This window comes from Cydia amplana, chromosome 14 (assembly GCF_948474715.1).
Source record: "Cydia amplana chromosome 14, ilCydAmpl1.1, whole genome shotgun sequence".
NCBI classification, from domain to species: Eukaryota; Metazoa; Arthropoda; class Insecta; order Lepidoptera; family Tortricidae; genus Cydia; species Cydia amplana.
Window position 1 is genome coordinate 7,757,759 of NC_086082.1, and position 17,361 is coordinate 7,775,119.

Here is a 17,361-nt window from a genome sequence, read left to right on the forward strand (position 1 = left end):
GACCGCCTCTCAATTTTAGGAACGGCATCGAAGCGCGAGCGGAACGACACGGCGGTCAAGATCGGGGTCGCGCAGCGGGGTCGGGCTCCCGGGCACCGAGCGGCACGGCACGCGGCGGCGGCACCGGCGGCGGCGCGACGGCTCCTCGTCGCGCGGCTCCCGCGCCGGCACGCCGCTGCGCGACGAGCCCGACGCCGCGCCCGCCGAGCCGCGCCGGCCGCCGCGCGAGCGCCCGCCGCTGCCCATGTCGCTGCCGCTGCCCAAGTTCGCCGCGCAGCTGCTGCGCTCCGCCGCGCCCGCGCCGCGCCCCTCGCCCGCGCCCGCGCCGCAGCCCGCCTCGCCGCCGCGCCCGCCCTCCGCCTCCTCCTCCAGCGGCGGCGAGGCGGCCGTCGAGCCCTCGCTCGAGGAGCGCATCCGCAGCCTCGACGAGAAGTACGAGAAGTGGAGCGGCTGTCGCGCGGGGGCCGACGCGCCCGACCGCTCGCGGCTCCGGCACCGCCTGCTCGACGTCGACATCAACGAGGTGAAGCCCTCGGACGTGGTGCGCTCGCTGCTGGCCAAGCGCTCCGTGTTCGACGAGGACTCCGAGAGGCTCGAGGGCGCGGTGCGCGCGCCCAGCCCGGCCTCCAGCCCGCGAGCGCGCGCGCCGCCGGTGGTGCCGCGCGCGCTGCGCTACCCCTTCCCGGTGCACCCGCCGCCGGCGCCCACCGGCCCGGCGGCGGCGCCCGAGCCCGACTCGGACGCGGCCGACCGCCCCGCGGATCCCCGGCTGAACAGGCCCGAGAGGACCTATCAGCCGGAAAGATTAGGAAAGTTCAACGAGAGTGATTACAAGCTCGAGTCGAGGATCCGACTCGGGACACCCTCGACGGATAAGCCTCAATCTGATGCGAACGATAGGAAACCTTCGCCGAAGGCGGACCCGGACCGAACCGATCTCGATGGAGAATCCTGGAAAGACGTTGACCGAAGAAAACGAGATTTCCTCTTCTCCACGAGGGAAATAGAAAGAAAACTATCCGTTGATCTGGATCAGGATGTCAAAGAAGGCTTAGAAAAAATTGTACACGACTATGAAAATAAAACGGAGAAGAGTGTAATATCTGATACACAAATAACCGAAAACTCGGAAATGAGCGGGGACAAACCGTTGATCAATAGGAAACTTGATCATGTGGATGATATCAAGGTCAAGCGATCTGATAGTTCCAATCTTGGCGAGGTTTCTAACTTATCAAACGCATCAGATAAAAATAGTGTTTCATTAGATGAACTATCTGACAAGAAACCAAAGCTAGTTGATATAATCCCAGAGAAATTCGAATTTAAAATAAAGACGGAATCAACAATAGAAAAAGAAATTCGAACAAGTTTAGAAAACGAAAGTAAAGTGGTTGATATACTTTTCCCACTTAAGACAGAGAGTGAAGTTAAAAAGGAAACTCCTATATCTAATCATATTAAAATAGAAGTATTAGAAGTTGAAGTTCCACAAAGTAACCATTTGAACAATTTAAATCACTTCTCAGATCTAAGTCATGAGCTTATCAAAGCAACTGAAAAGAATGGAAAAGAAAGATATAATCAAAACATAATTTTTGAAGCTATGCAGAATAACAAAAAAATTGAAAAAGAAAATATTGAATTTGACAAATGTTTTGAAAAGGAAAAATACGGCGTTAATTCGTTTTTTTCTGAAGTAACTAAAGTCGCAGATATTGAAAAAACTGTTGAAGACCGCGTGAAAACTGAACGTGACAAAACACGTCATAAAGACCGGTCAGAAAAATACGAACACGGCAGAGATAAAATAAAGAATAATAGAAATGAGAGAGGTTTGGAGAAACATGATAAGGATAAAAAAACTAAAGATGACAGTTGCATCGATAAACAACATGCTGATAAAGTGAAAGTAGAGAAAGACGGAGAAAAAATTGTCAGAGATAAAAATGATAAAGAATCCGAAAAATTTAAGCATCATGAAGAAAAATCCTCTCGGCATGACCATCATAAAAAAGATAAACATGAAAAAGAAAGGAAAAAAGAGTGCGTGGAGATAGATGTTTTTGCTAAATCAAAAAAAGACGACAAGAGTAAATACGATAGGCCCAAGAAAGACGGAGATATAAAACGAGACATTAAAAAAGAAACTGACACTAAAATGCGAAAATCGTCCAGGGATGAGTCTTCCCGAGATTTATGTCGCAAGGATTCAACTGACTCGTCAACGTCAAGAGCTTCACAAGAGTCAACGAAACTCAAAGAGTCTGATAGCAATGATAATAAAGATGAAACAAAAACCAAATCAAAACTTCATAATGATTTGACATCAAAACATAAGTCTGACAAAGAGATGACACTAAAGTTTATTGATCCTTTAAAGCTCAATCCAACTGTTAAACTAAAAGCTACTGATATAAAGGAAGAAAAAATTACCATCTTAGAGCAATCTGTAATAACCGAAAATTCCATGGAAACCATGTTTAAGAGCAAGCCAGAAATAACTGAAAAACAGCGACATTATTCTCTCGATTCACCTGGTTTTGATGCAAAACGAAAGGAGCGTCTGAATTCCTGTTCTAGTTTACCCTCTCAACTTGGACATAAACGCCGGATGTCATCACAGGATACATTTGATTTTCTTAACGAAGATAATAAAAAAAGTAAAAACGAGAATAAAGGTCCCGAACGAAGGGACTCTAAGGATTCATCACGAAATGCGGATCGACATAAAACGACTAAATTTAACAAAGGCTATTTTGCCAAGATTATTGAAAGTAAAACAAAAGATGACAAAAAAACTCAAGTAAAACCACCTGATGAAGAATGGAAAGAAAACAGTGATATAAAAGATCAAAAACAACAAGAGAAACCAAAACCACAACGAAAGAGTCCAAAGGGAGATAGTGAAGAAAAACTCAATAACAGCTCCGATACTCAACCTGAAGGTTTACACAATGACCTGGATTTTCTTGCTACATTAGAACTTAGATCAAGTGAAGAAGATGAGAAACAAAAAGCTCTTCGAAAAGAAATGAAAGAAAAGAAACGCATTCAACAATTACAACAAATTCAGGAACTCGAAAAGATGAAGCAACAAGATGGATTACAACTTGGGGATAAAAACAAAGATGACAAAAAGCAAAAACACGACGAAAAGAAAAAGGAAGCTGCTCGTGAAAAACGAATGTCTACTGATCGTAAAAGCAGAGACGACAAAACTGATAATCAAAAGCGGAAAAATCGTAAACTAACACAGAGCACAGATACTTCGGATTCTGATGAACCCAAGAAACATTCAATATTTGACATTGTTGATGAAGGACCAACCTACATATCGATGTACGACAAAGTGAAAGCACGCTCGTGCAAAAATATGCAAAAACAAGAAGAAGAAAAGCGACAAGAAAAGATCAAAGCCAAGTTTAGCCAATTAAAGCAAAGTCGCGCCAAACGAGAGGAAAAGAAGAGATCAAGTTGGGATGAAGACAGTGACTCTGAACATGATGGTGGAAGGAGAAGACAGCAAAAACTTTCTATGGACAGTTCCTCTGAAGAAGAACAGGTCGATTTTCAAAGTAAGAAGCGCGAGAAATCGCGATCTTTTGATTATGATCGTAAACAAGTTTGTGAATTTTTAAATATGCCTAGTACTGAAGAAGACGCGCAAAACAAACTGTCCCGTAAAAACTCGAGATCACGTATTATGTCAGACACATCAGATGACGAAATGTCTAAGATGAGAAGTGTTAGTAAAAGTCCAAATTTCCACAACGAAGTTAAAAAAGAGCGCCTGTCTGACTCAGAGTTACTTAATAGTAGGAAAGACGAAAATGTAACTGTAGTCGAATCGAGCTATGATAAAATAAAGAAAACCTCATTAGTTCAACTATTTGGCAAGAGTGATAGTGACGACAGTAAATTGAAATCTAGTTTAGGGACTGAAAACGAGTATAAACCGTTTTTTGCTCCCAATTGTAATGATCTCTCTTCGGAAAGCGAGTCGATGGCATTGCACAGGCATTCTGGAGAAGTCCGTAAAAAACATAAAAAACGTCAAAAGAAACACAAATTCTCTTTTTCCGACGATGAAACAAAAGGTGAAAATAATGACGGTAGTTCTAAACACAGACATTCGGATAAAGTTCGACGTCATAGCAATAAAAAGGAGAAAAGGAAAGACAAAATTCGCGACAGCATTGATGGTGATGAAAGTCGCGACGACAAAAATAAATCTAGAAGGAATAAAACTTCGCTCAACAACTTTTCTGATATAATATCAGATGGCACATCAAATAATACTAAGAAAGAAGGCAAAATGGAAGATATTTTTGGCCCATTGTCTGATGAATCGGACAAAGAGTCGAAAGGAAATATACATAAACAGAACTCTTTACTACATGACTATGACAGCACCATGTCCGTGTCCAATGACAATGTGAACAAGCTAACATCTGATGAGACAAGACAAAGAGAAAAGGATGAAGTAAAACGCAAGCGAGACAAAAAACGAAAGGAAAAACGATATTTTTCGAAAGAAGATGAGAACAGTTTGGATGTGGATGCTGTCAGTAAAGCTATTGAAGCGAGGCTATTTGCAGATGCAGTAAATGATGAAGATACTTGCATCCGAGCAGCGTCGCCCTTGGAAAGCGTATCTAAGAATGAACGACATGACGTAAACTACATGGATGAAGACTTAGTAATCGAAACGGGCATTAGTGAAGGTACTGATAATATTAAACGAGATTCTAGAGAAAAGAAAAAGAAAAAGAAGAGAAGCAAAGAAGAACGTCAAATTAGAAAAGAACATCATTTGTTTCACAATCATAACAAAATTGAAAAGTCAGATCAAATTATGTGCGTTAATTCAACCATAACATTATCACCGAAAACGTTATCTGAGATTCCTATGCCAAGCGACCCAGAATCGACATCAGCTACCAACAAATCTGATGACTGTGTTCTGTCTGAAACACATAGTTTGCCGAGGCTGTCAGACAGCCCAGTAATTGTAATTCAACCAGATGATAATGCTGATACAAAAAACAGTAGCTCTACTTGCGACGAAATAAAACTGATGTCTAATGATTTCCCCACCATAGAAATTGATAAAATTCCAATGCCAGCGTCTATTGAACCAATGGATCAAGATATTGGCGAAATACCTTTACCTGAAGATCCGGAACCCGTTAAACATATAAATAAATCCGATAACGTAAGTCCTTCCTCTACACCCATAGAAACCGACGACGTCAGTGAAGATGCTGTGCGAAGTATTTCCAATTTAGAAAGAGAACCTGACAAGAACAACGACAAGACAGATGTGCTTGCTTGTCCAGTTGAAGAGAAAGTTACCGAGAAGCCCAGGGCTATTATTTCTCAAGAAGAAACTGCCGATGCTGTTGCAGCACTATTAGGAGAGAGCTTTGGAGAAAAAGAAAATTCATTTACTTATGAAGAAAACGAAAATAACTCTACACATCAAATTGAAATTGAAAGTTCTAATATGGAAAGTGAAAATATACCCGAAGAAGATGCAGAAGAAATGAGACAAGCTGTCCAAAACTTAAATGCCAGCGAAATGGAGAAACCTGATACACCTGTTTCTGACAATGATCTCAACGACCTTTTAATCGACACTGACACGGAGGAAGCCGAGGAAACTCCACAAGACGCTATCGAGAGGTTACCAGTGAATATAATTGCAACGAATCAATCCCTAAATGCCAAAACCGCTCAGGCAACAGTTACGACTGGTGTTACTTCTGCGACTTCTAATGTAATCATTTCTAAACCAATGCAGACTATGCCTGTTTCAGAACCAAACGAAAGCAAGGTCAAAGCAAGCGAAGCCGATAATAAATACCCACAAGTAAAAAGAGAACTTACCCATCAAATGACGTCTACGGCTACTCCTGTGATAACATCTTGGACACTGACAAATAATAAACTGATTGAACCACATATTTTAAATATACAGCCAAATAAAATCGTGGGAAGAGATGTAAATGAAAACAAACCTCGCCATATAACAGCTAACATAGTGCAAATAAAAGCTCCACATAGCCAGAATTTACAAATCAACAACACAAGACCAATCATTTCTACTAACAGAATGAGTGCTCCATATCAAGTAATTAATCATGTGATTCGTCCTCAGACAAATATGCAACCACCTACAATAAAAATACCAGAACCCCATATATTATATCAGAAGCCGCAAGGTATAGTCATATCACCTCGACTATCAAATGATCCTCGTCTGCAAAGTCCGAAGGCGAGTCCACAAGGCCGAGATGGCATGACATCGCCACGACTCGCAAATATGACGATTTTGAGTACTTCTCCCCAGAACTTAAATGTTGGGATGGCATCTCCTAATACATTACAGCAAAGATCTCCAGGTCAAGTCACTGTAGTACGAATGCAACAACCACCTTTAAGTCCCATTCAGGGAGTGCACATACAACATGGTGCTCGCGCAATGGTCTCGCCTAACCGACCTAACTCTGTGTTAGTACAAACTCAAGGAGCCCCAATACATTTCAACCGATTACCTGTCACGCCAGTGTTAGCACCAATTTCCAAACAAATAAATGTAAACAATATTGTTGGCCATAATAAAGCTATTGGAGTTAACACATCTACGTTGCTTCATCAACATAAAATTTTTGCAGAAGATGGAAAATGCGATCAAAGAACTGGATCCGATCATAGCAATACGAAAATTATTTTATCTCCTACAAATTTACCACCGAGCACTAATCCTACAGTAATGGCCCAGAATCGTCTTATATCAATGCAAAATATGCATGGTGCAACTATGAATTCACCCTTAAATATTTCTAACAATAAAGGAATTATCACCAATGTGAATCATATGTCTGAAAAGCGAGAAAATTCAACGCAGAAAGTAGATCAACATAATCACGTGTCATTTGGAACAACTCCGGTTTTACACGTCAGTGGAATAAATCATACATCAGCGTCTATAATTCAGAATCCGTCGAAATCAGTGATGTGTACACTTCAAGAAACTACTGTAAGTAGAGGGTTTGGCTCAAATGTAATTCACACTATTAACACGCCCAGAGTGTTAACTTCAGCACCCATTACAAATGTTATTCAAATAGACGCTAACAAACCACCTGCTTCAGTATTATCAATGGCCACTATTCGACCACCGACTGTGCTGACCAAATTAGAATCTGCCAATACTGGTATTACAACTAGCACCCTTACAAATGTCGTGATGACGCCATTGTTACTAAAAACAAGTCATGCTCCTAGTATTCCCCGAATAAACATAAAAAGCGATATGAGTACCGATGTTCATTCCTCAATGATAATGCAAAATCATTTGACTCGTGACAAAGTAGAAAAAATAAACGATAAAGAAATAAACTGCAAACCTGTAACGTCCACAAGCGATGTGCAGGATAAACAAAAAGATATAATATCAGCCAAACTACCAACCACGCCTATAGAACTCAACGCTAAATGCGAAACTGACTTTGAGGAGTTATTAAAAGACACTACTAATGAAATTAAAGTAACCAATGACCCAGAAAAGAAGTTAGAAATCAATGTAGGGAAAACTGTTGCTTTATTCACTGAAACTCGCGAGAGACGTGACAGTATTGATTGTATCAAGGACATGCAAAGACCTGACGTCCTTACTCCTGAATCAACAGCCTCTGAGGGGTCTGTGAGCTCCCAAAAAGAGATAAAGCTCTTCAATGATGTTATTGACAAAGAACAGATAAAAATTGGTATCCAGGAATCGCCCATCGATAAGAGTTTAAATGAAATAAAGAAAGAACCATGTAATGACACAAGTGAGATGACCAAAAAAATCAATCCAATAAATGACATCTTTAGAGCATCGGATAATTTATGTACATTTCCTAATACTAATAAAATCCCAGAAGGAAACAAACTTTCATCGCTCCTTTTGCAAGAACCTATCGATAACCAGATAAAAAGTATTGACGAGAATGATTCATGGAGTGCCAAAGACGTGAATATTGAATCGGTTATCAAGAAAGTTGATTCTTTGTGCAACGAACCATTTGAAGAAAAGAAAGATGAAGTTAAATCTGAGACAGACATACAATCAAAAACTGGTCCAAATACTTCCAATTCTTCAATTGAGTCTATGCCCCTGCCCATTCTAGAAACCGTTAAACCCATGGACACTGAAATAGTTACAGATATGACAGATGGCTTACTAAATACAGAAAAAACTACTCCCAGTAAAAGAGGCGGCCGTAATATCAGGGGCAAACGATACGAAAAGAACTTGGACAGAGTGCAGACTCGGCAGATCTCCAAGCCGGCTCGGGGAGGAGCGGCAGCCAAGCGAGGAGGTAGAGGTAGAACGAAGGTCGACAAGAAAATCAAAAATGCACTCAACACTATATCTAATAATATGCCTGGAGATGTATATGACTTTCATGAAGACTCTGGAGATGAATCTGCAACATCACCTAATAAAGCCGAAGCTCGTCCAAGACTAATATTAACAATCAAAAGTCCATTGGGTCATTCAAATGCAATAGCTACGTCAACTCTTAGTATTGGACAAAAAGAAGCGATGAAAAATACCGAAAAGACCGCGAATAAAGATGAAAAACAGGAAGACTTTGTTTCACCGTCTCCGAATACACGGAAATCTAGACGGTTACAGGAAAAAGACGTTCAACGTAGTACAGTCGACGACGTGATAGACGACGTCATAAAGGGTGGAACTACACCGACAAAAGCTGCCAAAGAGCCTAACAAAAAGAGAGCGACAAGGCAAACGGGTGCCAAGACGAATCAGCAGGATAAAACAACCACAGCTGACACCAGAAAATCTCCTCGAGGTACGAAACGATCTCGAGATAGAAGTCTTTCTTTCTCTGATGCGTCTATGGATAGCAGTGATGAAAAGGTGACCAAGAAAGAGGACAACGTGAAAGATCCCAAAATACTGAAACTAGCCGAAACTTCGGCTACGACAAAGCCTGAAGCGGAGACTGAGATCGCTAAACCTGCTATCTTGCCGGTTCACAACCCACCGGCCACCTCGATTGCGCACGCCGCATGTCAGCCTGTCGTCGCCAGCGCGTCACTGCCGAACCACCTGCCGGTCGTCAACAGCGCTCCCATTGTCCAGGGGTCATCGACCGCTAGCAAAGCTCCAAGCAATCCACCCGTCATCAATAGTCCAGCGGCTAGTGGCTCGCTCGTTATCAACCCGCCCGTGGTCAAGCCGAACCCTCACCCCGCGCCCATTCCCATCATGAAGCCACCGAAGAAGATGATATCGGAAAAGCTGGCCATCGAATCTGCCGCCACCGCTACCGCGGCCTCCAGCATGGAGATCCAAGCGGACAAGGCGCCCTCGGGGGCGGACAAGCACGTCCTGCCGCTGCGCGAGGTCCGCCAGGAAGCGGAGATGGCGGCCGCCACGGGCGAGGGCGACGCGTTCGGCCGCCGGCCGGACGGCGCGCCCGGCGTGCCCGGCGTGCCGGCCGCGCAGATGATGCCCGTGGGCGCCACCGAGGCCACGGACGAGCGCGTGCAGTCGCCCGCGCTGCCGCACCGCCTGCCCGGTTCGCACCGCCCGGCCGACCGAGCCACACCTGTACTCATGAGGTGAGCATTTCATATTTTTCTATATTTTGTACCGGATACCCGGTAATGAGGTGACATGTTGATTTTGAAAGAGTTAAGCTTTGGATTCCTCCGAAAACGGTGCCGTCATATGACGGCCGTCATATAGCGGCCGCAAAAGACGGCCGTCTTTACGGTGGAGACATGTGGAAAGTACCACGGCGTCATAACACACCGTCATCCACCAAGGTCAAAGCGGCAAATTTGAAAAATGTAGGCGCGATGGGATAACGTCCCATAGAAAATTTGAATTTCGCGCCTTTTCCTACTGACAAGATTTGCTTGATCAGAAGAGGAAAATAATCGTAGTACGGAATCATTTATTCAAATCTCGTGTCATTTATTCAAAATGGCGTCACCGCTATCTAATAAAACGTTCACGAAACTATCGACACCGTCATGACGGCCGTCATCCAGTGAACGCATATAAACCATGGAAGTATTCTGTCCGCTCAATTATGACCCAACGTAAACTATTCGATTGTAGGCGGTGCTTACAGACTGTTCGATTGGCAACTTCAGTTGGCCGAGATGACAGTCAGTGACGGAAGGCTAAATTGGTTTATAAAAACTACGTTTTTTTGTAATTAAAAATTTCTTCATGTGTCGTGAATTGGTGCAGAAGTTATTTCAGTTCATATCAAGGACAGTGGAATCACTTTTCACTTGTAGTAAACAGATAACTTCAGTAAAATTTGGAATAAACATGACGACATTTTTTCAATACTACCGTGCTAAGCTAAAACCTAACAACTGCATACGATTTTCATAACAACATACGACTTTTTAAATTGCGAGGATAATAGGGATGGTTTTATGCCAAATGAAGTAGACTATTTTATTAACTTATGTTTGGTTTAGGTATTTTCTATATAATTATAAATAAATTAATATATTCCTTCTTACAGATTTGTATTTTCCTTTTTTATTTCATGAGATGGAGCTATAAAAAAACTACATAGTTATTTCAAATTAATAATTAAATGTAGTAATAAATTCCTTCTTACAGATTTGTATTTTCCTTTTTTATTTCATGAGATGGTGCTATAAAAAAACAACCTAGTTATTCCAAATTAATAATCAAATTTGGTATTGTCATTTTACATTACTTTCCATTCAGATTTACACAAGATGCTATTCGCAGAGAACTATGGAAAAAAGCTGTCCAATTAGAGAGACATGAAATTGAGTGGATGCCTGGCAAGATATCTAGAATATGTTCTATTCATGGGATAACCAAATATTTTTGACCCGATTCGTGTACCCATGTAAATTTTGCAGGCTGTATAGCCAGTCCGATTTCTAAGTTCAACATTTACTACATACATTTACTATGGCGTACTTGATCTTAGAAAAACGGACAGACTATACCAGTATGGCTACCATCAGTTTGGCACTGACATAAACGCCGCCGAGAACGTAATTTACTTTCTATACATCTCGCTTGTACTCGCATATTAGTGCAAACGAGATGTATAAAAAGTAAATTACGTTCTCAATAGCGTAGATGTCAGTTTTAACACTGTCAGTGACTCATGGTACGGGCTCTGAACGTGACCGCACTGCCATACAGATTGATAATAAAATATACAAAATACTTATTATAGCGATTCCGCACATTTATACAACAATGAATATTTACTTATGTTGAGTTAGTCTGTCATTTCATAACAACATTTTAACTAGTTATCTTTTAATCTGCATTAAATTATTATACGTGAATTATTTGACTGGTTCTTCAATGTATGGCATAAACCTATCCCTGTCCAAATCATATTCTAATCAAATATGAACCGCGAACTCTCAGCGGCCAGTACGTACAGCAAGAAGGTTATTAGCGGATTAATGTTGCTGATTGGTAGTTATTGACAGTATATGCATTTCATCTACACTTAGCTGTGTACGTTAGTGTAATAGAGATGACTATTATTTTGTTTACCAGCTTTGATTACAGGCTCTGTAAACGTATCGTCTTTTTAAATGTAGGCGTAATTGTGTATGTGTGCTAATTTGGCCCGAGAATTTGAACGGTAATGTTCCCAAAGGCGGTTTCCATGGTTTATATGCGTTCACTGCCGTCATCTTACGTTACGGTGACAATCAACGTAACGTAACGCCGTCTAGGAAACCGCGCCATCTTGCTTACATAGACAACGTTCTAGTGACGTCAGTCAACGCTATATAGCGGCCGTAATATGACGGCACCGTTTTCGGAGGAATCTAAAGCTTAACCCTTAAATGCATGACTTTTTCTTTTTACCCGAAATTAATATATGTACCACATAATTGTTTGCCGATTCTAGGAAAAATAGTTAAAAAAAATATAACTTCGATTTTCACTGCGAAATCAGTGTTAGAAGTTGAATTGGCTAAATCATATTTATGTAAATATGTAATTTTCAGTAATAGATATGTGAAATTTTTTACTACCATTAGAAAGGTACACTATTTGTGATATACCTATGATAAAGTTTTTAAATATAAAATAATTACAAACCCCGAAAAATCTGCCCAAAATGACATACTAAAAATCATCAACTTCCAGGTTTTTCCAAGTTTTCCGACATTCCGTCTATAAACAAATGTAATTTTTATAAATTAAAATACTGCGTAAATTTATGTAATGATTCGGAAAATTTATTAGTTTTACTATTGAAATAATATACAAGAACAAATAGAATTTGTTTAATAATGCATAACATTTGATGTTTATGTTGTGTGTATAAATGCATCACTATGCATTTAAGGGTTAAGTGATGTGTGTAACATATGCGCTCAATTGCAGGGCCGGCGAGGGCGAGGGCGCGGGGCTGCGGGCGCGCTACGGCAACGTGGCGAGCCTGCCGCGCGGCGCGCACCTGCCGCAGCCGGCGCCGCACTTGCCCGCCAAGCCGCCGCAGACCGCGCCGCCTCTACACCACCCTGGTAAGTGGTAAACTGGTAACCGTAGTGGTAGCACATTCATTATCATCTAACCCCCCTTTTTTGGGGGGGAGCCAGGGCACTATCAAGTCAAGGTCAAGATAATTCGAACGAACCCAAGCTTTATGGGGTTGCGTAATTTTATTTTACAGAGTTCCGATCAACTCTACGATACAAGTGCGAAAAGTACGAAATTCGCAACGAGTGGCGATAAATTGAAACAATTGCATATAAAACTATCTGTCAGTCACAAACACATGATTTATCAGCGATTAGGGCGTTTTTTTTTGTTGTCCCCTACACTTTTTTTCAAATTTGTGATTTTTTATGTTATTTCTACTCAGAATCACGAGCTCTTTCTATCCTAATAGGAGAAAAAAAGTGTCCCAAAATTTCCATACATTTTTCGATCTTTCCATTCCGCGACCGCCATACAAAGTCTATGAAAAATGGTGACGTAATGGAAATAAAAACCTTAGGACACTTTTTTTCTCCTATTAGGATAGAAAGAGCTCGTGATTCTGAGTAGAGATAACATGAAAAATCCCAAATTTGAAAAAAAAGTGTAGGGGACAACAAAAAAAAAACGCCCATTAATAGTAATCAGACATCTGTTCAGAACTTTAAAGTTTCTTACCTCAACGATTTCATGGAAACTTGTAACAATTTGTTAATGTTTGAAGGAGCCGCTTCCCGTGGCACCATCACCTGCGTGCCGACCATCAGTCCCCAGGGACAAATAGCTTTGGTGAGTTCCCCTACCTATACGAATAACCTTATTAGTTGTTAGTTATTATACGAGTATGATATATGATAATTATTGGTTTTGCATTATATTTGTAAATCTTATCCAGAAATAAATTACACTTCTAACCTGATTCAAAAACAACCCAAACTTCGAAACCCAACAATCGAAATTTCGTTATCGGCCGCTCTATCGCTCTTGCATATTCAAACGAACGAATTGAAGTGGTTCGGCCTCTGGTTTCGTATGGCCGGTATCGGTGAATTCCTGCCCTAATAGCACGGTCGCATGTTTATCGTTTATCACCATGCCTGTCACGTTCTAACAAGTATGTAAGTGCGAAAGTGACAGGCATAGTGATAGTCGATAAAAATGGAACCGTGCTGAGCCCGCTGGTTGTTGCCGATCCTTATTATATTTCTGGTTAAGTTGTACGAATATTGTTTTATAATTAGGTGGCTTATAACTGTAATTTTGTTCATGCTGCTCGGGATAGTCCGCCGATTTAGTTAGAAGTCCTCCGCCTGCTCACCAACATACTTCTCCAGTTACCCCGGTATACCCTAATGTAACTAATTTATGCGCTTTTACACCTACACTTTTTGATAAACATAATATATTCTTTTGACTATATCTATACTAAACACAGACATGTATTCAAGTAGAACTCACAAAGTAGGTGCCAAAGATATGGTCTACAGAGCACATAGATTTGTAGTAGAGTTTAATATTGGTCTTGTTGTACGAAGTTCGATGTTGACTAAACTTGTTTTAGCTCTTAATTAAAATGTTTGTTCTTATTTTCGTTTGAATCCTTAGATTTAAATTATAATTTATGTCTGAAAAATAAATATTGTTTTATCAAAGCATTCTTGCTAGTTCATTGTGTATCATTAAAGGCTTCGGCACACAGGTGCGTTTTCCGGGCGGGGCGTGAGCGGGGCGTGAGCGTTTTGTATGTAAAAGCGGCGCGCCCCGCTTACGGCGCGCCCCGCTTACGCCGCGCCCAGAAAACGCGCCTGTGTCACGAAACCTTAAATACGTTAGGGACGTTATTGTTCATCTGTAGGTATTATTGTATTTATTTTTTGTAATTCGAGGTTGTAGGATGCGTTGGCTTTTTACATTAATGTCTGTAGTGCATAACGTGTAGTTGTAAAGCTATGGTTCGTTATTTGCAGAGCGACGGAATGTATCCGCACTTCTCGCCGCAGCATTACCAGATGTACCAACAACACTTCAGAGTTGCGCAGGCACAAGACACCCGGCCCACGCCCTCTCAATATCCAAGGTAACGCCTACTCGAATTACTGTGTATTTTTATAGGCTCGCATTTTGGAATATGAAACTCGTTCCAAATTATATGGTACAATAGGACTAGAAGATTAAAATGATAAACTTAACCTTTTGAATGCCATGCCCATCGTGTGCGGTGCGTCATCGTGGGGTGGAAACGCGCGCGTGAGTTGATGTCTTTGGCAGTCAAAGGGTTAAAGAAGTAGGATTAAAGCATTGACGATTATTTTACGGAATAAGAATTGAATCATTGAAGATATTTTGAAGTGGATCTTAGTAAACCAGAATATTAACTGCACACGGTAATCGTGACGTTTTTATGAACCAAGAATGACATACACCCACCTGCAAAAATGTATGACCATTATGAATTCAATAATTCATAATGGTCATACATTCATAATGGTCCATGCAATTTTGCAGCACGCTATACATACATAATATTGTCAGCTACGAATGGGAGGGGGACAGCAATGAACGGTTGAGTACTATGAATGTTTAGGTTTTTACTGTACAGTTTAGCATATTTAAGTTCAAAATGTATAAATAAGGTTTCACTCGGGCGTGCTATAAGTATAGTAAATCATAAATAAATCATAAATCATTTATTTTTCGTGATAAACTATTTAAACATACAAAAGTAACATGATAAAGGTTATAAATTCATAATTACATATTGTTTACCACGAAATGGGCTCGCCTCAGCATAATGCTGACCTGAGAGTCGGCGCTGATCTTCCGGCGAGTCCATTTATTGTGGGCCACGATCGCAGCTGTACGGCACGGCCTCCTAAAACTGAACGCATCCACTTGCGGTGGCTGCCAGCGCCATCTGGCCTACGGGTGTGACAGATACTGATAACCATACCGGGGTATGCAACGGGGCGGGGGGGGCAACGGAGCTAGCAAAACCGTAGCAAATGACAGTTTTGTGTCAGGGTTGGCGATTATGATGAACCATTTTGCTTTAACTTTATTGTATGTAAGATTAATAAAATTGATCGAGAACCCTGTTGACCCTCTTCCGATATAACTCGGTTTAATTTACTGTCAAATAATATAAATTAACAAATCAATGTCAATATTAGATGCGTTTCAATGTAGGTATCTGTTATTTTGTTTATAAAATCACGTTTTTTTTCGCGTTTCTTTCAAATATTAACATGGAATTTTCATTGCTTGAAAATATTGGTGTGTTTGAAAACAAAGAAAAAATATTTTTTGTAAGTACTTTAGTTTATGCGTAGTAGTGATAACCCTGACGTACAACTGCTACAGATTTGCTAGCTCGGTTGCGAGGTATGCTGATAACCTAAAAGGCAATGCCGTACAAGGTGTGTGTTGTGTGGTGCAGGGTGCTGGAGGCGGACGTGTCGGAGGCGCCGACGCCGCCGCTGGAGCTGCGGCGGCCGCCGTCCGCGCGCGTGCCGCGCCCCGCGCACTCGCCGTCGCCCGCCGACCGACATATCAGTCAGTATTTTATTTAACTATCTACCCAAATATCATAAACCCTCCATGATGCGTCCAAGAACCACACATTATGACCACCATAAAAATATACTGTTTTGTTAGAACAAATTTCTTATCTGTAACAATGTTATTATTGCTAAATAATAACATCGATTTCGATAATATTATGCATTCAAATTTCGAACATCTTTGGAAAACAAAGAAATTTGATTTGACCTCTATTCTAATATCAGTCGAGATGACGTTTAGTTCGAAATGAATTGTTAATTTTCAAACAAATTTGACAAATGTCGCACGTAAGTAAGATATCGAACGATATGATAGTTGGGGCCGACTCTAGTTTGTCTCTGAATTAAAAAAAAAACTATGACAGCTACCAGAAAACTTTTCAATACTGCCATTACAGGTTAAAATTTGTTTTGTTGCATAAAATTGTTCAATTTGTTGAATTTAAACCATAAAATGAGTGATCTAGATGATATAGATATTTCGGCGACGCCTCCTGATATCCGTGACCAAAGCAACTAACGTTATAAATGACTTATTACCAGCTAAGTCAAGGAAACAATACAAAGGAACATACTTCTGTTCGAGCTGGGCAAGTGAATTATAATAATTGCACCATCCAAACTGTAGGTAAATAATTAATAATTATTATTGTTCTAAATCAATTTCTTCATTTTCGCATTTGTTTTCTGTTTTATTTTACTAATAATTGTTGTTGTAACTGTACATAATTAGGCATTAAAACACTCGTGTGATCCGTTCACACTCACTTCGTTCGTTTCTTAAACCCACACTCGTGTTTAATGCCCTTCATTATGTACAGTCACATAAACTACTATTACGTCTATTGTGTGCGTCTCGCGTCTGTTTCACTCGGCTTTTAATATACAACGAACGTAGTTTTGTATTGATGTTTCTTCGAAATTAAGTAAAAAATTGTATGACAGTAATTATATGATTTAATCTCTGTTGAATTAAACGGCAAAGCCTGTAAGAATAGTATAGCCACTATAGCCTATGTCATATGATCGAGTCGCGTGATTTGTTGTGTACATTATTCTAGAACAAGCTAATAGGTCTTCCATATGTATAGATATATGGCAATATTCAAACACAGTTGCTAACTTAATCAGTTAATGATCGTCGTTTGTTCTTGATCTGTCCGTTATGCCATCATAGTGAGGGACAACCGACGATCGTTTATGAATAACGCCGTAAGACTGTAAATAACCAAGGGCATCACAGGCGGTTTCCAGAGT

At 40.8% G+C, this 17,361-nt stretch overlaps 1 protein-coding gene across 5 annotated transcripts in view; it reads left to right on the plus strand.

The window, feature by feature from the left end:
• The window catches only part of LOC134654010 (protein split ends), a 123,006-nt gene that overhangs the window by 101,478 nt on the left and 4,167 nt on the right, over nucleotides 1-17,361 (plus strand). For 2 of the 5 annotated variants that reach the window (XM_063509380.1, XM_063509382.1), the window contains exons 11-16: nucleotides 20-9,645; nucleotides 12,449-12,588; nucleotides 13,269-13,333; nucleotides 13,827-13,898; nucleotides 14,512-14,621; nucleotides 15,981-16,096. In XM_063509380.1, coding sequence (XP_063365450.1) covers nucleotides 20-9,645; nucleotides 12,449-12,588; nucleotides 13,269-13,333; nucleotides 13,827-13,898; nucleotides 14,512-14,621; nucleotides 15,981-16,096 — 10,129 coding nt within the window. The remainder of the gene's footprint in view (nucleotides 1-19; nucleotides 9,646-12,448; nucleotides 12,589-13,268; nucleotides 13,334-13,826; nucleotides 13,899-14,511; nucleotides 14,622-15,980; nucleotides 16,097-17,361) is intronic. The other 3 variants (XM_063509383.1, XM_063509384.1, XM_063509381.1) reach the window with 2 other exon arrangements.